The following is a 26,842-nucleotide window of genomic DNA, read 5'->3' on the forward strand; positions in this document are numbered from 1 at the left end:
TTTTACAGATTAATTCTCTATTAATGCACTCTGACTCCATAGACACATGGCACTAGAAGAGTTAACCCTCTGCAGCAGCTCCCTCAGCCTGGATTTGAATGCGAATACCACATTTGAATGCAAACACACTCCTCTTGTTTCCTTGTTCTTGCCAGAACCGCTCCTAATCTCACCTGGCTTTGTTGTTGGATAAATTGTGGCACATTTGCTTTGTTGAGCATGTCTGGGGAAGTGTCCCTCCTCCCTTTGTTGCTCGTCACTGACCTTACAAGACGCCATTAATAAGAGTGCAAGGAACAAGCTGAGGGCAACATGGTTACAAGACATTGACTCTAGAGGGTACAACACTAATCTAGGAGTCATAAAACTCAAGATTTCAGATTGTCTAGAAAGCGACAGCCTGTTATACAGAGTTTTACTCAAGATGAGTTCATTTCTTTTAGAATTAAAATGTGAATTAGCGTGGCACCAAGCTGTTTGGTCGGTGCACAAATTTAGAAACTGATGAGGCTTCATTCTAGACAACCTGAGTTTTTCCAAAATGCCCAACTTGAGTCTTTCCTAAGACTTCCTTACTGTCCCTCTTAGGATCTGACTGCTCTGGCCAAGGAGCTCCGTGCGGTAGACGACGTGAGGCCTCCCCACAAGGTCACCGACTACTCCTCCTCAAGCGAGGACTCGGGCACAACCGACGAGGAAGACGATGAGGAGGTGGACCAGGAGGCGGGAGAGGAGTCCACCTCAGGAGCCGAGGACTCCAGGGCTGGGTAGGTAGAGCTGTGATGATGTTGTCAGTGTCAGTCTTTACTGTCTGTTGCTTTTTTCGCAAGAAATTATTCAGTCTCTTCTCAAGTGTTGCATGGCTTCTATGCATGGCTGTTAACGCTGGTCTGGTTACGGACGTCAGATTTTCCCATGGCTTCCGCAGGAGGCTGAGCAACGGGGAGACGGAGTCGGCTAAGACCATGCTAGTTGAAGACTCAGAGAGCGACCAAGCCAATACGCCCTGCAAGGACGGCACGCTGGTCATCAGACAGGTAAGAGGAGACTGCATGCTTCCTAGTTTAACATGAAGGTAGTTCTTGAGTTAAAGGCCCATGCTGCTTGTATTTAGTTGATAGAAATGTCATTTCCCTTTTTCTTTGTCCAGTGTCCGTGTTGTTTATCCACTCATTCTCCACCATTTCTTCTGTGTATACCATGCCTTTTTTATGTTTTTAGTCATTATAGACTTGCTGCTTCACATTTACAGATAGGTAATCTAATACCTCAGATTGTTATAGATTGCATTTAACGTGAAATGCACAGCAGCGGTGAATTAAAAGTGATACGAAGCAGCAGACTAGCAGCCAAACGTACATCTCCTTCTCTCCACCTGCTTGCTCGAACCCCAAGTGTGCCTGTTCTTGCTTCCAGAGCACCGCTGACATAAAGCGGTTGGTCAATCTCTCCTCCTCCTCCTCTCCCTCGGCTGGCCCTGGTCACGTCCACGGCCAGCCCCAACCCCCCGGCCACGGCATGGCGGAGAAAAACGGCTTTGCCGGCCGCATACACCACCTGCCAGACCTTATCCAGCAGAGCCATCATTCCCCTTCCTCCTCCACAACCATCCCTTCCTCCTCCTCCACCTCCTCTCCCTCCTTCCCCTCATCATCTAGCTATGCCAGTCCTGCCATGTCCCCACAGAACCCCCTGGACGATCTCACTGCCATAGAGGTATGTCACCCTCACATCAGCGAGACTAACAGCTGAGGAACGGACAGTTGCAGAGTGGTGCAGGCTTAGACATGCAGTACAGCAAATTTGGCAGTTTGTTTTATCTAGTTTGTGTCCAAAATGATAGAGGATTTACTGCTTCAACACTACCACAGAGAAGTAGTGTAAGTTTGTATATGGCCATCCTCTCCCTGGACATGAAGCTAGGTCAAATAAATTAGTTGCAAATGCTATTTTTTCTAATTATATTGAGCAGATTTGGGTAATATTCACCCCTGTAGGAAACACACCTGCATCTCCAAGCCTGTAAAACACCCGCCGTCCAGTCCTTGGTTGTTGGTCGGAGCCTCTCTGCCCCCTCTGTGTCCTCCTTCCTTCGCTCTGGCTCTCCTCTGCCCCCTTCTGGCTTGGCTGACGCCTCTGATCTGCAACCTCCTTCCCTCCTCCGATTCACTGCATTGCACTGTGTCGCTGCTAACACTGGTGCCTCCTGGTGGTAGAGCATGGTCCGAACTAAGCTGGAGCTTCTTGGGGTGAACAAGCATCTCTTAACAGTGCATTGCGTTATAACCATTTCGAGTAGTGTTGGGTGATGGCATGCCTGGTGTGATGGTGGGGTGAAATTTATTTCAGTTTTTAAATAGGCACACACTTCTCACAGAGAAGAAATCACATTTATTTTTAATGTTTATTATCATAGATTACCGCCTCCTTTTGTGGTGTGACACATGCGTTGCATTCAACACGCCTCTCTGGTGGTGGTGTGCTTTATTAGCAGCAGCTTTTTTCCTCTAACACTTCACAGCAGCCAGCGTGTCGACCGTTTCTCATTTCCCATCAACACGTTTCTTCTTGTCGCACATGTTGTTTTCCCTCTCTAACGTTTCTGTCCTCGTTGGCTTCAAAACAAACTAACACAACTGCACGTCATCTTTTTTCCATTTGATTTGACATCGACTTGAATTTGCGGTGCCAACTATGTATTCCCAGTTGTTTGTGTCGTAAAAATGTAGTTTGATTGAACACAGTTGAGCTGTTTTATGAGCCCCCGGAGGTAGAACTGTAACTCATGTGCTCTAAACTGAGGGGGCCTGTTGCTATTGTAGTTTAAATCAACAGTTTTATAAATTACAAATCAGTGTAACAATCATTTATGTCCAACGGCCTAATCTCTGTTTCCTGTCTGTGTTACAGTTATGTTGTAATAATGAAATCCAGTTTTCTCTACAAACATGAATTGCTTTCTATGCAGGTGAAGTACAAGTTCTCTAAATGTCTTTTTAAATCTCCTTCAGTCCCAGTCAGAAAGCAACTCCATGTCCAAACACAAGTCTTCCTCCTCCTTCACTCCCTTCATCGACCCTCGTCTTCTCCAGATCTCTCCATCCAGCGGCAGCTCCCTCAACAACATGGGTAGGTCGACAGATATCTGAGCCAACGTGTTTATTGGCTCAGTAATTAAAAACTGTTGAACGTAGTCCGCTTCAGTTCCCCTTGAGGGTTTTTTTTACGAGCAATGGCTTCTCCCACAACATTTTTTCCAACACTGATAAAGAAATTGTGTTGAAACATCTGAGCTGAAGTGATGAGTCAGGTTCTACACCGAACAATACAGTGCTATGCAAGGGAATATTGTCAGTATATACTCTTTACTGTAACAAGTACAAGAGTAGCGTTAATAAACTGAAGAGATAAACACACACAGATAACCACCATGTGTTCAAACCAGACACCAGGTTGTTCATTAATAATATAAATACCTCTATGTGCCCCCTCCAGCAGCATTTGGGCCAGACGGAAGGCTCGCAGACCCGCTGAGGGCCGACCCGTCCCGTAAAGGCTCAGTGGTCAACGTCAACCCTGTTAACACTCGCCCGCCCAGCGACACGCCAGAGATTCGCAAGTACAAGAAGAGGTTCAACTCTGAGATCCTGTGCGCTGCACTCTGGGGTAAGTCACACTGTGGGGGAATCATGGACTTGCTCAGAAACACCTTACTAGGGCGGTTGCTTGTTAAACCTAATTATTCTACTCTAGTATCCATCAAAGCTCTAATAACTGTGGGTGTTTCATTTCTGTTTGTGATTGTTCCAGGAGTGAACCTGCTGGTGGGAACAGAGAGCGGTCTGATGCTGCTGGACCGAAGCGGTCAGGGGAAGGTCTACCCCCTGATCAACAGGAGACGCATCCAGCAGATGGACGTCCTGGAGGGACTCAACGTCCTGGTCACCATATCAGGTACAGTGCATGTGCAGCCTTTGGCTACTGAACACAGATGTTGTTTTTTGTGGTTTTACTCGTTGGACTCTTGCTGTCACTTCTTAAAATGCATCTTTGGAGAAACTTAATGCCACAGTCTCACTCATCTCAGAAAACGTGTTGTTGTCATTGCATTGTCTCTTTAAGTTTATATGCTGTCTAAAGTGTATCATTTGGGACTACATGGCTGTGAAAACCATATTTCTTTCTCACCGCCACCTCCTGCAGGTAAAAAGAACAAGCTGCGAGTGTATTACCTGTCGTGGCTGAGAAACAAGATTTTGCACAACGACCCCGAGGTGGAGAAGAAGCAGGGTTGGGTTAACGTGGGCGACCTGGAGGGTTGCGTCCACTACAAAGTCGGTACGTTTCTATCAAAGATTCCTGGACATATTATTACTGTCAGTGTGTATTGTATTTATCATTGTTTATTTTATTTTACTTAATTTTTTTAAGTCTTTTTTTCTTTTTCTTTTTTTAATTTTCTTTTATTTAATTTTATTTCATTTAATTTTCTTTCATTTAATTTAATTTAATTTAACTTAACTTAACTTAGTTTTTGTTCTTTATCCTTTTTGCATCGGCAATTGGTGAGGGACAATCATTTACATTTGTTTCTGTACACCTGATGTTACTCCCAATAAATTATTACGGAAAAAAAAAGATTCCTGAACCTCAAATGTATAATATGCACAAAGAAAAGGGTTAAACTTGACCAAGATTTGTAAATAAGCCCTACTATAAGCAACACTGTCACTTACGAATGACTCTCTTTTCATTGCAGTGAAATATGAGAGGATTAAGTTCTTGGTGCTGGCCTTGAAGAACGCTGTGGAGGTGTACGCCTGGGCGCCCAAACCCTACCACAAATTCATGGCCTTTAAGGTAAGCATGATTATTCTGCAAGTAGAATTACACCCACCGAAGACGTCTAAGTTGACCCGACTAATTCATTTCTTCATGCTTTAGTCTTTTGGTGATTTGGTGCACAAGCCTCTGCTGGTTGACCTGACGGTGGAGGAAGGTCAGAGGTTAAAGATCATCTATGGCTCCTGTTCAGGCTTCCATGCTGTGGATGTGGACTCCGGTGCCGTCTACGACATCTACCTGCCCACACATGTAAGCCCCTAGCGCAGTCTGACCATACTTTACTTTGTTTAAGATGCTCTTTACTCTCTTAACTCGTCCTCCCTTTTCTCCCTCAGATCCAGACCAGCATTCAGTGCCACGCCATCATCATATTGCCCAACACCGACGGGATCGAGCTGCTGGTGTGTTACGAGGACGAGGGCGTCTACGTCAACACCTACGGGCGCATCACCAAGGACGTGGTGCTGCAGTGGGGAGAAATGCCAACTTCAGTGGGTAAGTAAAAAAACAAGACAGTCCAACTCATTCTAGCAAATAGCTCAGTTTGACTGTTTTCTGTCAGCTAGGGAAACTGTAGTGTCTCTTTAAATTTAGTTTAATGAGTCTGTGCACCTCTAGTCATCCTCTATTGATTGATTGATTGATTGATTCTGGTGTCTCCCTCTGTGTCTGAGCAGCCTACATTAGGTCAAACCAGATCATGGGCTGGGGTGAGAAGGCCATAGAGATCCGCTCAGTGGAGACGGGCCACCTGGACGGCGTCTTCATGCACAAGAGAGCCCAGAGACTCAAGTTCCTTTGTGAGAGGAATGACAAGGTGAGACCATAACTCTTTTCTTTGCTTCCTTCCTGCTGTTTCTCTCTATTTTCCAACTATCTTAATTCAGCTCTGTTGTCAGGGAAACAAACAAACAACACAGACACTACTATCTGGCTTACGGATGATTCATTTTTGTCCTCTGTCTACCAGGTCTTCTTCGCCTCCGTGCGCGCTGGAGGTGCCAGCCAGGTGTACTTCATGACCCTGGGACGCTCTTCCCTCATGAGCTGGTAGTCGACATCCCACCACGCCAGCCAAAAAAAAAACGACGACCATACCTAAGCAGTGACCAACAGATGACGATTGTGACTATGACCGACGACGATGAAGAAGAGAACAGCCCCGAGTCGTCTCGACGGAGGGAACAGCTTCCTCTCGCCTGCTCGGGGCAAACAAACAACGGATTAGACTGTAATCATCAAAAGAAGCTAGGGGGCGGGTGTGCGTTCGGGGGGGGCGAGGAGGTGCGTTCTGTTTGCGAGTGTAAACTATATTACGACAACAGAAACCCCCCCCGCTACCCCAACCTTTGAGCCGATCCCCTCCTCCTCTTCCTCTGCAGGACGTGGGATCTGTTGCCTGTTGATCTTTATGTGTCATAGTAAAACTTTGCATCGTGTATGTGTGTGAATGGAGGAAAACACTGAGCATGTGAACGACTGAAGGGACGATAAAGAGGCTAAACGCGGCTGTTACTGTATCGGAGAAGGCGAATACTTTTACGCGGCGCACCTCGAGTGTAGCCGCTTGTAGCTGTGTTTAGTCCAAGTCCTGTTCAGGTGAAATTATCCCCCCACCACGGTAGATTTCCACGTCAAGCACGTCATTTAACACTAGTTCACAGCCACATAAATAACGCTTGACTTGTAAATCTGCATCTTCACTCTTTTTGCCTTCTCTTCCTTAAAGTGAAGATTTTTTAAGGGACCTTCTTGATATATCCATTAAATACAGGGTACTGGATATCAGCGTGTACATACTAACTACATCTACCTTGTAGGCTTCAGACTCTCCCAGGTTTTACAGACACTATCTCGACTTTTACCACATTGCCTCACGTACTGTAGGTTATGTCGGACAGAAGTAGCCCTGTTTATGACGCGGCATGTTGCTTCGACGAAATTAGCTCCAGTTTTTTCAGACACTGTATATTTTGTATGTGACTTGCTGCACATAAATAAAGCATAAGGATGCAGGACACAACCATAGATGAGTTTTTAAAGGAAAAATCCACCCTATTCATCGAGCAATTTGCTTCTCTGGTCAAACCGGCTTCTACTGGAAATATGAAAACAACCAAAACCACAAATGAACCCAGAAATGTGAGACGCATTACCTATTTTTTTTCGGGGTGGATTTTCCCTTTAACATCAGTCATAAGTAGGGCTAGGATAAACTGTGAATTAGACATGCAGAATTAGCAGGTGGCCATTAAGGTAGCATGGAGGTGACGGAAAGGGAATGAAGGCAGTGTGCATAGATCTAGAGGAACATCACACTCCACAAAAAGGAGGAGGAAATCAGGATCAGCTGATTGTCCTCCGTCTGCACGACGTTTGAATTTCACATCTACAATCATCCAGCTGTTTATTGAAGGAGACTTTAGCTTCATGTTTAGCTAAACAGTTGCCTTATAGAGGGGTCTCCAAACTGCTCGAAATCCTCTGCAGGGTTTCGACAAGTTAAAAGTGAAGAACTTTTATGTACTGTAGGAACACTTGAGTCTGAACCAGCCATGTGATTCAATATTGGACCTCTTTTTTTTGCCGTTTTGGGCTTCAGACAGGCAGTTTGTTTACTCGGTCCAGTCTGGATTGAAGAGACAAATACTTTAACTGGATCATTATTCCATCCCTGAATTGAATTTCCTGCATAAAAACCCCCCGAATAACAAGACTTGTTTGTCACTTCATGTTAAGACAGTCTCATTCCACTGTTAAAATGTAGAATCTGTGTGTATGTCTGAATGAGAAAACTATATAACGGGACTCTAGGAATTCGCAAGGTTTCACTCCCCCACCCCCTTCACCGAAACCCCTCTTTGACCCTGCTCTCAGTAAAGGTGGTGCCTTCACTGTCCAAGGTTGGACCTGCTGAGAGCTGCAGAACACGGGAATGACATGCTTTCACTGTCCGGATCATGTGTGAAAAGCAAAGAAAGTCACGTTCTAATAGCAGTGTTACAAAACCACTTCAGACGGCGTGAACTAAGCGGCATATTTTTAACTCTGACTTAGTTTTTAGTCTTGTTTCTGCAATTTTTATTATGTAACCCTTCAGATAAGTATGCGACTGCAGTGGTTTTTAAATTGTAATGCACACACCTTATGTTGAAAATGTTTACAGAAGCAATTGTTTTGTTAAACCAATGTGCATCGATATGAATATTTATGGTTTATTTTGAGGGCAGTTTTTTTCCCTGTTTTTGTATTTTGTATTATTCCCTTTTTGTACTATCATTTAGACGTTTGTGTACAGGAATAATCTTTTTTGCTCACGTTATACGAATTACACAAGTCAAAACGTGTGATTTCACTGATTTCCTCTACATCCTGCATAGTGTGCACAGTGTGCCCCTGGCTGTGTGGCAGCGTGGATCAAATGTTTTCTACCACCCAGGTGCCAGGTGACATGTTCCCCCCTTCAGACGTCTCTCTGCCATGCCTCTCTAATTTATGTCCTCTCTGTGTGTACTATGGGAATTACTGTATTTTCCTGAAGGTCTTTTTTTCCATTGAATAAAATCAGAAGTAATTTACAGTGTCGAGTCTTTCTTTTTAATAGAGTAAAAGATAAAAATGCTTCTACAGTAAAAGTACCTATGTAAAGTATTAAAAGTAAAGGTACTGATACATACACTGTTGGGTTGTTTAATCTATAACAATGTATCATATTTTATAAGCTCATGCCATGCAAAAGCCACATTCACAATGTGTTTCATGACAAATATAAGTGTTTTAAATTGTCAGATTCTCCCTTCATGCCTCTGGGCTCCTTTCTTATTCTGCTATATGCAATTTACAAGTGTTGTAAATTGAAATGTGAAAGATATGTATGTCAAGGGTCTTTCTGGTTAAATAATTAAATGTGTTTTGCATGTAAAATCATAATTTGTAACTAGTTAACTACAGCGGTCATATAAATGTAGTGGAGTAAAAAAATACAATAAGAGTAGAGGATAAAGTGGCATAAAATGGAAATACGAGACATCTGTTAAGGCCCATTTTGTTGTATATCACATTTATACTATTTATAAATTTATATTTTATATATTTATTTATATATACAGTATTTGTTTGGTTTGCCTAGTATCAACCATATTAATTAACCTATTCCATAACTCATTTATTCTAACACATGCCTCAGTATTGTGTAAAGGGGGAGAAATTACTTGTAAAACATACAATTAACCCCACATTCTAATAATGTAAATGCTAGAAGGTGTGTATAATTAAATAAATAATAAACAAATAAATATTCCAGTGAGTCTTCTGCCCACATCCCCCATTAAATCTGGATTTAAATGCACTCTCCATTATTTATTTTAACCACAAGGTGGCGCCGTTGCGCACCTCACGGCCCATCCCACCTCACTTCCAAACGTGGTGGCAGTTTAGTAAAGCTAGCCTCCATAACTCACTATATAGTTTCCTCTTGGATGGACATATTTTAAGACATCTAATTCTGCAATATATATATATATATATATATATATCTTTGTACAGTGATTATCTTTGTCATCTATCTTTTTTACAGTGAATATCTTTGTCATATATATTTGTACATATATCGCTCTCCCCACTGTAAAAAATATACTTATATTATATATTATATATATATATTCACTGTACAACGATGTTCACTGTAAAAAAGATATATGACAACGATATTCACTGTAAAAAAGATATGCGACACAAAGATGTTCACTGTACAAAGATATCCCAGGTCGTATCTAGCCCGTGTATTGATTTTAAATTAAACTATTTATAAAATAAGCCTATGGCAAAAAGAACTCTGAAATAACAAAACACGTCAATCACTTGACTCAAATCATATAAAAATAGATTTTATTTTATTTTATTGTTATAAATTGTATTTTTAAAAAAATGTGGTACTTGTGTATATTCTTTTTAACTTATTTATCTATTTTTTTGTGTATAATATGTTTTTCCTGTATCTATACTGGCTTATTTTATATTAATATTAGGTTTGTTAAGTTTTTTTGTACCGAGAATGTTATTATTGTTTGTGAATGTGTTTTTTACTTAGTTTTTATTGCAGTTTCAGCAACTTATACAATCATCATCACATTCTTACCACTGTATTTTCATTTTACAGCTGTCTCTTTGTTTCTACACAAAATTCCACAACTTAAAACAAGAGGGGGAGAGAGAAAACACAAAGAAAAAAACAAAGACTTCATCTTAAACTATAATTTCAATTGAATTCAGAGAAAAAGGGAGGACACATACTTAAACAATCCAAGGAATTAGAATAAGATAAAGTAAAATTAATTAATTAATTAATTAAAATAAAAATAAATGTGGTGAAGGGGCAGAGGTCAGGGTATGTGTTGTATGGGTGTGTGTATGTGCTTAGAGAGATGACCTGGGTCAGGAAGACAAAGATACGTAAGTATGATCCAGGATATATAAAAATATGCAGATCACTGTATTACTATAATCATGGCAGGGCTCCACCTTTTAATAAATGTGTCTTTTTGGAGTCTTATAGAATAGGTTATTTGTTCCATGTGGTAAATTTCCCACACCTTCTCAATCCATAAATTGTATGTTGGAATTAGATGCATTTTACCAAGCATTTTATGCTTTTATTCTGAAAAACCGTGCAGAGCGGAAGTCACCTGGCTGCTCTCTGCAGCTTGACGCAGCTCGGCTGGGTCACGCTGCAATCCAGCCGGATGTTTTTGCGTCGCCAGTATGTGATGTGACCATTTGCTCTTCTTTCTTTTTTTTATCACAAAGCTAAGCTCCAGAGGCTCCAGCTCCAGCGGCGGACCCTGACCAGGTGAGTAGCCGAGTAGAGCGTTTGAAGAGCGGCTAGAGGAGCTGCAGGTTGGTGGTGGGTGAAAGCTGCAGGGAGGTCGTGACGGTGTTGGTTTGCAGTGACCGTGCACGCCCCTGCGCGCACCCCCAACATGCATAATATAGTTCCTGTGGATTGGAGCCTCTTCAACAGGCTGATGGGTGCAGGGCTTTAGAAATCCAGGTGATTTTAAATGAGAGGAGTGAATAAGGCCTGAGCAAAAACACAAGCTTCCACTCTGATGGATTCAGTCTGTCTTTATCTCCACCTGTCTAGTGTTCATCTGCTCTCTCTCTGACAGCTGTGTCTTTGTCACACAATGGCTCTACTTCATGTTTTTTTTTTACATTTATCCTTTGATATTGCAATATATTGTTATTAATTGTTTTTTGTATTTGTTTCTTTGTTGTATTGACACAACAAACATGAATTACTTCACTGCAAAAAAAGGATTTTTAAGAAAGTAAAAAAAAGCCTTGTTTCTAGGAATTGTTTCTTATTTTTTGCCTAAAAAGAAAAATAATCTTGACAAGCAAGTTTTGCATTAGAAAAGTAATCTAATTTTAAGAAAATATATCTATCTTTTTCTTAATAAGATATTACAGCCCAGCAGACAAACAAGATTTATTTTCTTATTTTAAGAGTAAGACCAATTGCACAACTTCTCAATTTAAGACATTTATGAAATGACACCAATTAAAGTTTGAATTCATCTATTTTTATTCATTGTCAATAATTAAATTTCATTATATATATTATTTTTATATACATTATTTGTAAAGCCATGCACTACACAACACACATAAAACAAAATGTGAATGGCAATTCTTTATTGTTTTCTTTCCATTTACATGCATGTTCTTTTTAAATATCTATATATTATAATTTGCTTAATGAATTGTATATATATATATATGTTTTTGTTTTTATTTTATTCTTTTTACTGACAGTCATGCCAATAAAGCAAATTGAATTGAATTGAAACATAGTGTCTCCCTGAGGATCAGACAAGTAGCAGTCCAGGCTTCTTGGGTTCACAGCTTTTTGATGGTGCAGGGGGGGGAGGTGGTGTGAGCACCAGCAGCTGTCTTTTTTATTTCATCCTCTCTTTCAACTTCTGTACATCCTTCCTAACTCTAAAAGTGGACTGGAGACCCTTTGCAGTTTTTTACAGGGCTGAAATAGGCTACCATAAATATATATATGCATGAGATCCGTCTTAAAACCCCATAGTTATTAATGCTAGATACAGATTGATCCATTATAACTTTCTTCACCGACTCTCTTTCACACCACAGAGATTGCATAAATATAGACCTGAGATATCAAATATGTGTTTTAGATGTGGTATATAGAGGAGGGCAAAAAAAACAAACATAGTTATGAGTCATAAAGTTCACTTGCAAAGATAAAAACCTGATCATTTCATTGTGGTATTAAAGATCTGATTGGTTTGAGAGCTGCAGCAGCTGTGTTTCAGCCTCATCTGCTCAGTGTTTCCACGTTGTGAGTATTGATTCAAGCGACACATGCCTGCAGGAGACTCACACCGAGCTGGTGAGCGTTGCCATGATATCCTAACTGAATCTATACTGGCTGTTTTTGAAGTGTTGTCAGCGCGTGGTTGGTAGAAAAGCAGGGGTCAAAGGAGAGGTCACAAGGGCACGGGGTCTCCTTCTGTTGCTTAGACCTGGGTCGGATTGTACATGCAAACCATATTTTGGTGTTTGTTTTAACCTGCCAGATGGTTCTAAGGCTGGAAAACCTACACAAATGGTAATTAATCTGCAATAGTTAATTGTTTTTCAAGCGAAAAGCTAAACACAGTGAGTATTATTCTTGTTTTAAGTGATAGTAAGCTGAATATTTGGACTGTTGGCAAGCTTTTCAAAAGTCACCTTGAGTTTTTCACAGTTTTCTTTCTGTTTAACGGACCAAAGATGAATCAATTAATCAATAGTGGAAATAATCATTAGTTGCAGCTCTAGAGCAGAGGATTTATTTCTCTGTTTCTGCTGATTCCCCTCCCATAATTGCTCTCACTCTGCTATTGATCTCCGCAGCTTAAGTTTGTTTTGTGTGCATTCACTGTCATCTGTCTCCAAAGAGAAAAACGATCACCCTGCTGCTGCTGCAGTTGTTGGGGAGCAGCACACACACCTGTTTGTTCCGACAGATGGTCGACAGAGTGCTCTTCTGTCTCCGTGTGTGTGCAGTGGGTCAGCTGTTGTATCTCAACCTCGCCGGCCTTATCTCGCCGGGCGAGCTGACTCCGAACACATTCTTATTTAATCAGGCAGTTGCTTTCCTGTTGAGCCACTAAGCTACAAGACTCTTATTTTATTTGGCAAGTCGACTGAGAACACGCACGAAAACACGCCGGCACCGCGGAGACTGCTTTTTGTTGCTGTAGTTTACACACTAACGTCTGGCTGCCAAGATAAATAGTGCTTGATATTTAATCTGATCTCAAGTTAAGTTAATATTTCTGTTGGCAGACACGTTGCCTTCCAGTCTTGTTTAAAACTTAGAGGCTGGATCGTACTGTAACTAGTCACATCAGTTAATCTGCAACTATTTTGATAATTAATTGACATTTTTCTCTGCTTTCAGCTTCTCAAATGTGAGGATTTGATGCTTTTCTTTGTCATATATTATGTCAATTTGAATACATCTCCTTGGTCTGTGGGACATTTTATAGAAAAAAATAATAAATGGAATAATCAAGAAAATAATCAACAGATCAATCCATGATTAAAATAAGCAGTTAGTTGCATTCAAAAATAGAGAAAAGACGCAAAGTCTCACATTTGTGAAGGTGGAAACAGCAAACGTTTGGCAGTTTTACTCGACAAATGACACGAAGCATTAATTAATTAATTAATTAATTAACTAATCAGCTAATTTTTTCCAATTTCTCACTGTGTATCAGCAGGCATGGATACAAATTCTGAACAATAACATCATAATCATCTTAAATTTGCCTTTTTTCTTTCCTAAATGATCAGTTTAAGAGCTGAAAGAATTAACAGTCTCATTTTATTCTTACATTTTATAGACTAAAATATGAATCACTTATTCTTCCATATCAGGTGCTTTAAACCCCCTCAGCTGTCCTCATGCATTGTGGATCACCCTCATCTTCTTCTCACCTGATCACATAGAGTGAGACCAGCTACCCCGTAGACGAGCGTCACCTTGGTCGCTTGTATCCATGGTGTCCTTTTTTTTTCTGTCACCGCTGAAAGCTCGTGACCTTATAAGCTGTGGGTGGAAAAACACATCAGGATTTCCAGGTTTGTTTCCTGGTTTTAGTTCAGTGCCATGCAGCGCCCACATTATAAGAGCTGATCTACCTAATCAGATCTCATGATCCCTTTTGTTGATTAGCTTTGCACCAATAATGAGAACATTAACGTTATTTATTGTATAATAAAAACTATTTTGACACATATTTTGCATTTAAAAAATATTGCGCCTCCTGCGCTTTGAAAATTGTAGTAGGCCATATTGCCATTTTGATAACATTTTGATTAATTGTGCAGACCTAATTTACTGTAATGCAGCCTTTAAAACCAGGAAAAGACAACACTTATTACCATATCCAAAATCTAAGATGATATCTAGTCTCATATCACAATATCAATATATCGCCCAGCCCTATTTGAACATATTTTGCTACTTGGCTTGGATCCAGAGTTCAGATTGAAGTATTTAGTCTGATGCAAAGCTTTTACATAATCTTCTTTGGCTTGCTTGGTGCATTTCATTTAACCTCCTCCTTTTTAAACTCCGTCCATGTTATCTCTGCGTTTCCAGAGTGCCACATAGCTACATATTGTGTGCATATTGAAGTAGTCTGTCTAGTACAATGAGCAGAGTATTGCATTAAAGTGGACAGAGAAATAGTTCAGTCTACATTTTTTTTTTCCCCTGTTGGATTGGTGCCCATTAAGAGTCTTTTGTGAACTGTGCAATATGACAATTTGATGTCTTTAAAGGGGAACTACACCCATTTTCAAAAATCGTACATATTATTCCTATGGTATAAAACAGTCCAAAAAAAGTATTAGTAAACATCAAACTTGTGATGTCATAGGGTGTAACGTCTGGAGCTGCTCCATAGACAATGAATGGGAGACTTTTCTTTTATTATACCCAAATTATTCTATTGTAGTGTTGTCAGTTGTGAAACAGAAAATGTTCCCAATACTCCCAATAATTCCCCCGGGTGCTCTCAGTGTCATCTAGAACATCTCTCCTAATTCATTGTCTATGGAGCAGCGCCACACTTTATACTAAGGGCTGTTCCCAATACCATTTATTGGATTTCGAAGCTTCAATGAGAAATATTCGAAGGCATTTGAAGCTTGGAGACAGCGCCGCTGCCGCACTACTGTACACACCTCTACACATAACAAACAGTGATATCCATCTGAGAATAACTAATAATAATTAATGTTGAATATGAATAATGAGTTGTGGAATTATTCCTTATTTCATGGGCTATTTTGGGATTTATACATTATTATAGCATACTTTCAACATATTTTTTGGACTGTCTTAGACCATAGGAATAAGACGTATGCAATTTGAAAATGGGCGTCAATGACACTGGTGCACATAAACATACTATTATATCACTTTTGATGTGACTTTATTTTGAAATCCATTCAAATTCTCTTATTTGCACGGGGGCTCCATAATCACATAAAAGACAGAAAGGCAAAGATTTGTGCTTCCGAGTCATCTGCCCTTAAGTGTGCTCCGACAATGAGGAGCAGGTCCCCTCCTCATACTCATTGGGACATAAAACTTTTTGATGTCCCTCGCCCCTCCACACTTGTCCTTTTTCCCCTTTCAGCCAGGCCACACTCTCCTCTTTCCTCTTGCACTCTCTTAAAGGCCACGCCAGTCTTTCAGCCAGCCTTGGTCTTTTCTTTCTGTTTCGAACCCCCCTCCGCCGCCCTCCCCAGCCCCGAGACAAAGAGCGGAGAGTGACTGTGGCGCTCCGTAGCCAGGTGTTCTCCATTGCTGCCCCCGGGCCGTAATAGCACCAGCCCTCACACTGCAGCTGCCCTCCCCAGCCTCCCATTGTGCAGCTCCATTGTTCAGCCGCCCACCCCTCGTTGATTCATCGGCCACACAGGGGAAGCCCTTTCAGACTGAGCAGAGGAGTGTGTGTGTGTGTGTGTGTGTGTGTGTGTGTGTGTGTGCTGGTGCACGTTGAGTACGCGTGCCTTGGGGAAACTAGGTGTTGCAGGCATTCGCCCACAGCCACTCCCCTCCTCCTCCCCTTGTTTCTGCGCCTCATTGTGAGGCCGCTCAGGGCTCTGATTGGTGGAAAGGCAGCCACTCTAACCGAGGCAATGGCAGACATTGTTGCTCCATCTGTTCTGCCACTCATTGTCCAACTTGCCTTGCTTCTGTAGGGGAAAAAAAGCGCTGGAAGACACTCAGACAGAGAGGACAGAGAGGCGTTTGGCTGGAGTCGGATGCTGGAGCATCGGATGTAGCTGCTGCTGTGGGAACTTTGGGACTTCACCTGTTTTCCAGTCTGGCTTTCAAGGATTTAAACGTGCGGAAATGAGCTTTATCTACTTCCCCTTCTTCATTGTTTGTTGATCTTTCAAAGCCTGGTAAGTATGTCTGCCTATAACCAGACTCTTGCACTGAAATCATCTCTTTTTGTGGCTGTTCTGATCTCTCTGGTCTCACTAGGACCATTGAGATGATGCAAAGGACCTGCATGACAGGTTGCAGGGCTGCAGCATCATGAATCACTTTAATGCTGACCCTACCTAGATAACGGAACTGACATGACATAAATTACTGGATATTGATGAATTCAGAATAAAAGAGGAGAAGGTGCGGCCCGGCTCTGGGTCCTGATGATGCTTTTTGGATGTGAAAAGATGAAGTTGGAACCGTACGTACCACTACATTGCAAGAAATCTTCATGTGCACCCTCGAGTCAGAAGAGTTTGTAGCAACAACTGCTTCAACTTTGCTTGGCAGCTGCAACTGGAGTCGCTTGAATTTCAACCGGTGTGACCTGTGTTGATATGAAACTTGATGGGGGGGATGGATGGCGGGTTTTGGGAGAGGAGGTAACAACAAGCTTCTTCTTATATGAGTTACATGAGGCTGGAGGAAGCACACAGAGAAAGACGTTAAAGCCTTGGAAAGTGTGTGTGCAAGCTTTCACATCTGACCGTGTGTGTGTGTGAGAGACTGTCTGTCCTGCTGCGTCTTTATCCACGCTCTACTGGCTGTGTGGAGACAGGGGTGTGTGTGTGTGTGTGTGTGTGTGAAGGGGAGACACCAGTTGCGAGTACCGCTCAGCAGACATCTGTTGCCCTGCTGCTGGCGGGGAAAGCCTTTGCGCGCCATCTAGATGCAACAGCCCCCTTTTTATACAATAACTTTTTGCACAGTATCAGGCATGCAGCAATATACCGCCAGACAGCCCCCCTCCTCTTTCACCCCCTTTCTGCACACACACTTTTTTACACAAAGCCCCCCACATACAAAGCGCTGTAAGGACTGTGTTACATATTCATTACTGGCTCCCATCAAAGCCAGCAGGGCTGCTGTGTGTGTGTGTGTGTGGGAGCTGAACCCACTGCTGTTTTGAAAGATGCACCCACTCAGCCTGGAGGTCTGGAGACGGTGTGATGACGAGGGGGCTCCGCCGTTGGTCCGTTAACACTGATTCCACAAAAGCGCTGAATGCATAATTTGTGTGGACCACACTAGAAGACTTTTTAAAATCCCATTTAATCACATCACACATTTAACAGGCTTTAATAGAGACTGTTCAGAGTTCTGCCGATAAGCAGCCACAACAACGGGATTATTATCAGATTTGTACAGATTGTGAAAAATCAATTGAGGTTAATGTGGCCGTGATGCAGCAGATAAGCTGCCATATGTTGTACAGATCGGTACTTTATGAGAATATGTGCTCATTTTTAGTTAGTTTAGTAGATTATATCTTTCAGCGGAGTAGCCTAGTTTGTAATCATGGTTTTAAATTGTTTAAATATGTGTTGTAATATGTTCCGAGTGTGTGCAGCTCAAACACCAAAAAGCAGTGTTTGCACGCGGGACTTAAAGCGTTAATAGCCAATCACTTGAACTAATAATGACTATAGGACCAATTTGTCAACTGCGGCTCTAGGGAATTGTGACGGGCATTTCCCCTCTGTTTTCTGACGTTTTATAGACAAACAATTCATCCATTAATCACCAGCAGAATAACCGATAATGAATAATCATTAGTTGCAGCCCCAGATGAGACGCGTCAGGATCTGTGTGGCTGAACACTTTGACTCACTTTGGCGCTTCTTTGGGGGAAACCCATCCTTTCGTATATTGTTCAATATTGTATATATAGTATTTTTTACCATTGACGATCATCTCTCTGGGTATCATCTAGTGCTGATACGACACCTGAGTTTTGGTAAATACAAAACAATACTTTTTCCGTTACCTTGCATTGAGGAACATGTTTTTCTATATATATTTTTCCGTTTAACAAAAAGCCAAACTTCTCGAATATTGAATTGCTATTGACACAGTTCAGATGCACCGATCCATCTTTTTCTCTTCCAGTACCTACAGTATATTCCCAAACCTTTACTAAATCGAATTCAGTACCGGTGCTCGCCTTTTTTCTTTAATTTAAATTCTTTGCACCTCAGTGCGTGGAACTCATTTGTATGCAAGCCACAGACGTTGCATAGCGTAGTTTAAAACCATTCCGACATCCAGCCGTGACTGAATGCAATTAACTGATCGTGGAAACATTGAATTTGATAATGACATTGATGAAGAAACTGTATTTAAGTATCAGCATACTGCTAATACTACATCCCAGTTAACTATGTTTGCAGTTAATTCTAGAGATCTGTTGTGTTTGCTTCTTACACAAAATGTAGACAAACTTTAAAGTCATTTATTATACTTTTTCTGTCGCAAACAGCTTCTTTTGATGCCTGAAGACGTTCAGGTACGAGTGTTCTTCTGTTTGCATCCTCGACCAGGGTCATTGGTGTAATGTCACGTCTACGCAGGCAGCGTTGATGTGCTGCTGGTGCTCAGGCTGGATGATGGCGAGCCACAGAGAACGTAGACCATCAACAGAGTGGAGTGCGCATGAAATGTTCCCAATAGCCCCGCTCTCTCCACAGCAGCATGAGTCACTATGTGAGGTAGACGTTATGTGTGTGTGTGTGTGTGTGTGTTCGTATGTGCTTGGGCACCATCAACACCCACATCCGTTGATGCCAAGGTCCCAGTCCTAATCACTCCTGCAGGTCTATTGTTGTCTTGGGTGGCGGGGTGGGCTGCCAGTGAGGCACACTTAAGCCCCTCCGTCCCCCACACACCACATCTTTTTGTAATGTGTGTGTGTGTGGAAAGGCGGGACGCCGGCTGAACGCCGCAGCCTCTGTCTTGGCATTTGGAGGGGAGAATGCTTTCAACAGCTGTAGCTTAGCAACAGTAGCTCAGCGCGCGTTGCTAGGCAGCCCTTTTTCATAAAATGCGCACTCACCCCCACCCCAACGCCCCCCACCCACCATCTTTAAGTCACTTCCTCTTCCATCATCTGTTTTGTCCAGATAACACGGGTTTGACTTGATTTGAAGGTTGAAGCGCTTTAGGTGGTGTTTAATGCACATTTATAGAATTTTATGATTATTTCTTCCTGAATATTTTTTTTTTTTTTTTGGAAATAGCCAAAATATTGAAACGTTCAAATCTAAACTTCATGACATTCAGTTTCCAGAGATCAACATATCAGTGTCCTGATCTCAGATTAACTTTCACAAAGTGCTCCCTGTAATTTGCGCGCAGCGAAACCGTTGACACCAATCAGATTAGCCTAACCAGCTCCCATGTCCTCGGCGCTTGAATGCAATTTGCTGATTGGCTCGGTGGCCTCGGAGCGCCCCTCAGTGTTTTAATGAGTGACCCCGCCGCCCCGGTGGGAAGAACCATATGGGCCTTAATTACCAGGTAGCGTGTGAGGGGGAAGGGTCCGTCGGGCCCATCGCTAACGGCTCGCTGTCTTTTAAACAGTTCACCCTCTGTTCCCCCCGCTCAGATTAATGTGCTGTGGCGTGGCCCTGTAAAAACACACTGGGGCCAGACTGAAAAAAAAACGCGGGAGTCCATTAATTAGGGTGAGAGGCCCCCATCGGCTCTTTGTGTCAGCCAGTGTGCGCCTCGGCGGAGTCCCCAACTGCCCGAGACAACCGGTCAGAGCCAGTGTAAACAACAGCAGTAGCTCAGAGTGTTAGGAGAGCTCAGGCGAAACATGTTCCTACAAAAATATAGATGAGAAAGTCAGATTTTCCTAAAATGACACTAAATTATCATGTGTCAATACAGTCTCAATGCAAATTCTCACTTTGCAAATGAGCATTTCAGTGGAATGGTTGCTTCTGTAACAGACACTTGTGTTTTCAACCAGGTATTTGTTTAAGTATCTCTCTGCACTTATTTACCCAGTGTCCCTGAAGGCATCATGTGTCATCTCAATATGTAAAACAACAGATTTTCATTTGATTATCAGTGCTGAAAATATCAAATAGTCAGACGCTGCATTACTTTAATGGTATCATCGTCAATCAACTTAATTATGTTGACTACTTTCCCTCACTGAGCTAAGCTGGTTTTAAAGTTACATATACAGTCAGTCAGGACCTCGTTTCCTAAATGTATCTCACCCTCCGTCCTCCTTTCTGTCTCTTCTTTAGGCACCGATGAGTCGATCTTTGTGAGAGGGCAGCAGTCAGCCCCGTGTGCTGGATGTCTGGGACAGATCCATGGGCCAGAAGGACCATGTGGAGGCAGCAGCAGGCCACATCCTCGACCTGGGGCTGGATTTGGAGTATCTCCACGTAGCGGGGTCTGACCGGCAGGCTGGCGGCTCTGACGGGCCCCCTGCTATGGAGGAGCAGGTGGAGAGCTCCGGCAACAGCAGCAGCAACGCCGATACCCCTCCACCTGTCGCGGTGGTGGAGGAAAACGCCGGATCCGATGCAGAGTGCGAGCCGGCGCCGCCGTCCGGCACCGCCCTCGCCGCCGCGCCTGACCCGGATGGAGGAGAGGGAGGGGTAACTCACAGCAAGAACGCGCACCAGCCGCTTTGTCGGACCCAGTGTGTGGATTTAGGCACTGAAGGTCCTCCTGAGCCTGAACTCTCATCAGAGTCCTCACCCAGCTCCCCATGTAAGCACCCACCTGAGCCCCCGTCCAATCCCTCTCCATCAGAACCGGCGCCCGAGGCTGGCGGGAAGGAGTACCAGGCGAAGCTGGAGTTCGCCCTGAAGCTGGGCTACTCCGAGGAGACGGTGCGGCTGGTGCTGACCAAGCTCGGCCCCGACACCCTCATCAACGACATACTGGGAGAGCTGGTCAAACTGGGCACCAAGTCAGACAGCGAGCAGCCGGCTGGATCATTAGCCTCTACCTCATCTTCTTCATCCTCCTCTTCCTCTTGTGGCTGTTCTGAATTGCTGGACAGCCAAAGGTCGGACTCGCCGTGTCCGTCAGACTCTCTCGGTGACCAGGACAACCTGCGGCCGATCGTGGTGGACGGCAGTAATGTCGCCATGAGGTGAGCACTTTTAATAAAGACGCAGTTACTGTAAATGTCCTTTCATTGATTCCACTCAGCAGACTTTTACATCGTGTGTTTATTGGTGAATAACCTACATTAAAACCCCAAATGTTTGCTATTGCCTCCTGCCTCCTCTATGTCCTGTAGCCATGGCAACAAGGAAGTGTTTTCCTGCCAGGGCATCCAGCTGGCTGTAGATTGGTTCCTAGAGCGTGGCCATCATGACATCACAGTGTTTGTGCCTGCGTGGAGGAAAGAGCAGTCGCGCCCTGACGCCCCTATAACAGGTCAGTGCTGCAGAATGCATTCGACAAAGTTGTGAGATCATTCCGGCACAGCGTTTTCCTCAACCTTACCATAACCCCCCCCCCCACCCCTCCTACACAGATCAGGATATCCTGCGTCGCCTCGAAAAGGAAAAGATCCTGGTGTTCACTCCTTCGCGGCGCGTCCAAGGCCGGCGCGTGGTCTGCTATGACGACCGCTTCATCGTCAAGCTGGCCTATGAGTCAGCCGGCATCATCGTCTCCAATGACAACTACCGAGACCTGGCTAATGAGAAGCCGGAGTGGAAGAAGTTCATAGACGAGCGGCTGCTCATGTATTCCTTTGTCAACGACAAGTGAGTAGAGGGGGGGATTAGCGAGGGGCCGATTCTGTCAATATGATAGATCTTGATGTCGAAAGATTTGGGAAATGTATGATTTATGTCTGTAATATTAAACTCAGAGGTCTTAGTTACAGCTTTCATATCTCATTCCCAGCTATTACTCCATCACATCTGACATTTAGTTTAACAAATGCCACGACAGCTGACATTTTCACCGGGTTTAAAAAGAAGAATTATAGCTGATTTTATCTGATTTGATTTCTACCTCCACGTTACAGCTCCTCCAATCAATTTACACTAAACATGAGAGATGTAACCCAAAGAAGATGCACCTATTTTTAAAAACACCATTGTCCTTAAACGTTTAGTATCTTGTCCTTTCTAATCCTCCCTTCCCGTCTCTCAGATTCATGCCCCCAGACGACCCTCTTGGTCGTCACGGCCCCAGCTTAGACAACTTCCTGAGGAAAAGACCTGTCATGCCTGAGCAGAAGAAACAGCCTTGTCCATACGGTGAGAACACAGATAGGCACACCTAAATGCACATATACAAATGCACAGCATTTTATTGTGTGCTATAAGAACAAACAAATGCTAAACAAACACCTATCTGACTGATAACATTATGTATAGTGCAGGTTACATATTAACTTGTATTATAATGTTTGTTGGGAGCTTTTGTATATTTACTATGTAACTTTTTGTCTCCAGGAAAGAAGTGCACTTACGGCCACAAGTGTAAGTACTACCACCCAGAAAGAGGTGCTCAGCCTCAGCGTGCCGTGGCAGACGAGCTGCGGGCCAGTGCCAAGACTTGTGTCACCACAAAGAACCAGGGGGACGCCGGTTTGGTGAAGAGCCACAGTGTTCCAGCTGGCAGCATCGAGGCGAGAAAAGGCGCCCAGAAAAGGCAGTCAGACCCGAGCATCCGAGCTCTGTCGTACAGCGATGCTGAGGACAAGCTGGCTAAAGGGAGGGCGGACAGCCAGAAGAGCAGTATGTGTGGCAACAGCAGTAGCAGTGGGAGTAAAACCATGTCTCCAGCCCCAGGAGGCCCTCCAGCCAGTTTTAGCCTTCCCCAGGACCAGCAGTCCAGAGCAGTGACTCCTCATAGTCTACCAGCTCCCATCCACGACCTCTACCCTCACTGTGAGTCTCCAGACTTGAGCTACTACTCAGTAACGCGTGCCTACTCCGGCCTGAGCCTCTCCTCCAGACGGAGCCCGGACTGCCGCTTCCCCAACGACACGGACCTGCGGCTCGGCTCGATGGGCTCGGCGGGCTCCGAGTGCGGCAGCGAAAGCAGCGCGAGTTGCGGGAGCAGCTGCGACTCGTACAGCGAGAGGCCGTGTCCGGGATGCCCCCAAGACACCTTACTGGAAGACAACGTCCATTTCGCTAATCCCCACAGCCGGCTGTATCCCCACCACGCCGCGTCGAACCACGAACTATGTGGCCTTCATCCGGCTGATTACACAAATATCCAGCACAGCCACACGTCTAATACAGGAGTGCACAGCTACCATCTACGCGGGCAGGGCTGTGCTCACGATCAGCCTCCACCAGAAGCTCCCCCAAAGCGCCCTCTCTACCCATTGCCGCCTCATCTCCAGCACCAGCCGCTGGCCGCACGTTCCAGTTGCCCAGGCGACTACCACTCCCTTCCACAGTCCAACCCTCACCCGCCTGGCTCTCCTCTTGGCCGCTGCCTGGCCCCCACGCGAGGAGAGAGCGTGTCGGACTCGCATCTGTACGAACACCTCTCGACATCGCACCATCACCACCGGACTAAAGCTTTGCCCAGCTGGGACACATACTACAGGCAGCCTCTGCTGCCGCCGTCCAGGTATGAGCCGTCGGCCTATCAGAGCTTGCCAGACACACGCCAGTCATCCTGGCACGCTCCTCCCTGGGCACAGGACGGCTACGCCCAGCACCACTCCTCCCACCCAGCTCTCCACCCATCCCCGACGCATTACTTAAACCACCCGCCACCTCAAGCCCACTCTCCTCACCCGCCCCATCCATCCAGCACTCCTCTCCCGCAGTACCCGTCTCACAGCGCTCACCTTACAGTCCACTCCCACGCTCCTCCTTCCTATATGGCGCAGCACCCAGAATCCCCTGCGCACAGCCGCTACGAGGACATGAGGGAGAAAGTGTACGTCAACCTGTGTAACATCTTCCCCCCGGAGCTGGTGAGCCGGGTGATGGCCAGGAGCCCCCACATCACGGACCCCCAGCAGCTGGCGGCCGCTATACTGTCAGAGAAGGCTCAAACAGGCTACTGAAGAACGAAGGAAAATAATCTCCAATCACAGCTATGAGTAAAAATAGGATAAACTGTGGTTGGTTTGCATCAGCAGAGCAAACTGGAGTTCGCCTTTTGCAACACTTGAAAGCACGTTGGGTTTGCATGGTGGCATTTTAAATACTTTTTGGATCGTCTGCAAGGAGAGCTTTTTGCTTTTCTTATGACATTAATGAGACGATGCATAAGTTTCCGAGGATATAAAAATGCTGAAGATAATCCAAATCCAGCTCTGGTCACTGCGCAGCGACAACTAAACCAACGAGAGGGAGTCGATTTGATGAAATCTATGACTTTTGACACAAAGTGTGACTTGTGGAGATTGTTCCAGACCTTTCCATTTAGTCGTTTTTATTTATTAAGTAGCTTAACATATGTGTCTCATAGTGAGTTGGTATCGCATACATCAAATATGACGGATATGAAGGAATATTTAAGCATTTCCACCACCTTCCTGACCAGATTGCGATCACACATCATGTGCATTATACACTGCACTAGCTCTCAGAGTCAAACAGTGTTTAAAAAAATATTCTTTTCTTTCACGTGTGAAGCGCCAGACGGATTTTCTTGCTTCATAACTGTAAAGGAAAAGTGTCACAGATTCAGTCATGACGATCATGATTTTTCTTAATTTGTTATGTGGCAAATCCACGCCTGGCTCTCACATCATCACATGACGGTTTCAAACTACTGTTTCACCAAGGTCTGTGTGTTATATTGATCTCTTTGTGTGTGTTGTTGTGCGGGGCCATTTGTGGGGTGCTTTTTCCATGTTGGTAAAAAAAAATGGGTGTCTGAAAGACGGTCGTCTTATTTGAGATGACGTCGGTATTTTGGTCAGAGTTGTAGCTGTAGAGATGGGTGACCCTGTCGTGTGTACCTTAGTTTTAGTAAGGGACATCTCTCTCTCTCTCTCTTTCTCTCTCTCTCTCTCTCTCTCTCTCTCTCTGGCCCTTTTATTTTGGGTCAACTCTGGTATCTGCTACAGACAGAGAACGTCTGGACATCAGTAAATCCAACATGTACGTATTGTAAATATATTTAACAGACTCCCCCGCGCTGTGCTTTTCGGCGAACAGCGTCTACTCTTGTCTGAAGCAGATCCCAGCCGAATCCACGCTAGACAGAGAACAACCTTGTTTGATACAAATTGTATCATTAACTAAGTCGCTGATGTTATATACAGTACATGGACTCGTTGATCCGTATCTATCAAAAACACTCTTGATGTATTGCTATATGACGAAATGCATTGACAACAGTTACGTTCCGATCGAGATGTTCCAACTTTTAATCTTGTGGGAAAATTGCTTTGAGACAATTATTTCAGATATGTTATGAAAGGAGTTGTCTGCCTACTATGTTTAGGTATCACAACTTCTTTAATTTTTTTGCGCTTTTGGGTTTTGAAGCTGGCTTATTTTCTACAGGAGCTCCGATTAAATCACGTGAGAAATGGTTTACGGGTTAAAATGCCCAGTTGAAAACAGAAGTTTTTTCACAGTGAGGTTGGGGTCAGTTCATTTTTGCTTTTTTTTTTTTTTAAGCCTTTTTATTAAGTCAGGATATCCTTTAAGTAACATTATAAAACGTTATGCTTGAAATAATAGAGAATTGATGTTTTATCATTAACTTATCTATTGTTTTCTATTAAATCATGAATTGAGTGGACAGACCCCAACCATGTTTTAATAAGTCAAGTTTTATATTTGGGTCAGTCCCATATCCCTTGGTGGGAATTAAAGTCCGCAGTGAGCTCGTCATACAGTTCATCACAAGCCAGCTACATAAAGCCCACTGGTTTCTTTCCTGTCCGACGTGTCACATTGTACAAATAATGAAAAAAACTTGTACAATAACACGTTGCTGTTGACGAGAGAGAACCTCTGTGTGTATTGAAGAAGCGCCTTCTCTCCGGCCTCCTGGCACTGTGTGTCAGTGTGGCACCTGAGCGTGGGCCCAAAGTAATGCCTCTTCACGGCATTGTGCTTATGACACATCCAATACTCTGAACTATGTTCAGCTAACTGTTACGCATGTTTTGATTTGTTTTGATTTTCTGCATGTTTGATTTGTGTACATAGCCGTGTTTTCTGTGACATGATTGTAGCTGTTGAGACGCCTCTAGGCTTACGTATACACAAGACTGGCTTGTTTTTCTGCTCGTTGATGTTTTATTTCATATATCAGTTAGTATTGATTTCAGCACAACACCCTCCTTTGACGTATAAAGTCAAGAGGGAATGTTATTCGTTTTTCTATAAGGCTTGACATTTACTCCAAAGGATCAGGAAGCATGTTTTTTGAATGCATCCCACTTTTCTCCAACATTGTTTGCTTTGGAAGTGCACTAGATAGCGATAATGGAAACCATTCTGTGCTGTAGATATTACAATGCCTTACAGGCCACGACACTAATCCAATGAGAATCCTCCGTTTCGAATTATATTTACATTTTTTCCAGTAGAATAACGGTGTAACTAATTGATTATTGTAACATTCTCAACTGTAACTGTGTTTGTTCATTAAAGAGAGTACTGCTACAAAACATTGTGATGTCCGCTGGCATTGTTG

General features: G+C 43.6%; 2 protein-coding genes and 1 long non-coding RNA gene across 35 annotated transcripts in view; 2 read left to right on the forward strand and 1 right to left on the reverse strand.

Annotated features, from left to right (window-relative positions):
• Positions 1-8,425, forward strand: part of LOC141763149 (mitogen-activated protein kinase kinase kinase kinase 4-like) — a 35,287-nt gene extending 26,862 nt beyond the window's left edge. For 11 of the 28 annotated variants that reach the window (XM_074627523.1, XM_074627525.1, XM_074627530.1 and 8 more), the window contains 12 exons: positions 589-767; positions 908-1,037; positions 1,417-1,716; positions 3,012-3,129; positions 3,496-3,666; positions 3,811-3,954; positions 4,204-4,338; positions 4,760-4,860; positions 4,945-5,094; positions 5,181-5,340; positions 5,523-5,662; positions 5,816-8,425. In XM_074627523.1, the coding sequence (XP_074483624.1) occupies positions 589-767; positions 908-1,037; positions 1,417-1,716; positions 3,012-3,129; positions 3,496-3,666; positions 3,811-3,954; positions 4,204-4,338; positions 4,760-4,860; positions 4,945-5,094; positions 5,181-5,340; positions 5,523-5,662; positions 5,816-5,899 (1,812 nt within the window). In that variant the 3' untranslated portion in view covers positions 5,900-8,425. The remainder of the gene's footprint in view (positions 1-588; positions 768-907; positions 1,038-1,416; positions 1,717-3,011; positions 3,130-3,495; positions 3,667-3,810; positions 3,955-4,203; positions 4,339-4,759; positions 4,861-4,944; positions 5,095-5,180; positions 5,341-5,522; positions 5,663-5,815) is intronic. The other 17 variants (XM_074627532.1, XM_074627534.1, XM_074627542.1 and 14 more) reach the window with 5 other exon arrangements.
• A 2,101-nt stretch (positions 8,426-10,526) lies between these two features.
• LOC141762702 (putative ribonuclease ZC3H12C) lies at positions 10,527-26,816 on the forward strand. 6 transcript variants are annotated; one of them, XM_074626705.1, is made up of 8 exons: positions 10,527-10,693; positions 16,144-16,350; positions 18,760-18,927; positions 20,479-21,341; positions 21,492-21,631; positions 21,732-21,966; positions 22,361-22,467; positions 22,666-26,816. In XM_074626705.1, the coding sequence occupies exons 4-8, from the start codon at positions 20,548-20,550 to the stop codon at positions 24,243-24,245; spliced, it is 2,856 nt and encodes a 951-aa protein (XP_074482806.1). In that variant the 5' UTR covers positions 10,527-10,693; positions 16,144-16,350; positions 18,760-18,927; positions 20,479-20,547; the 3' UTR covers positions 24,246-26,816. The 6 variants fall into 6 exon arrangements, with proteins under 6 accessions (XP_074482806.1, XP_074482805.1, XP_074482807.1 ...); XM_074626704.1 differs by lacking the exon at positions 18,760-18,927; XM_074626706.1 differs by lacking the exon at positions 16,144-16,350.
• On the reverse strand, positions 17,798-19,116 carry LOC141762705 (uncharacterized). Its single transcript, XR_012592876.1, has 2 exons — positions 18,992-19,116; positions 17,798-18,818 (listed from the first exon to the last, which is right to left on the reverse strand). It is a non-coding gene; the product is annotated as an uncharacterized LOC141762705 (long non-coding RNA).
• Positions 26,817-26,842: the final 26 nt, after the last annotated feature.

Source organism: Sebastes fasciatus, chromosome 24, assembly GCF_043250625.1.
Source record: "Sebastes fasciatus isolate fSebFas1 chromosome 24, fSebFas1.pri, whole genome shotgun sequence".
Classification (NCBI taxonomy): domain Eukaryota; kingdom Metazoa; phylum Chordata; class Actinopteri; order Perciformes; family Sebastidae; genus Sebastes; species Sebastes fasciatus.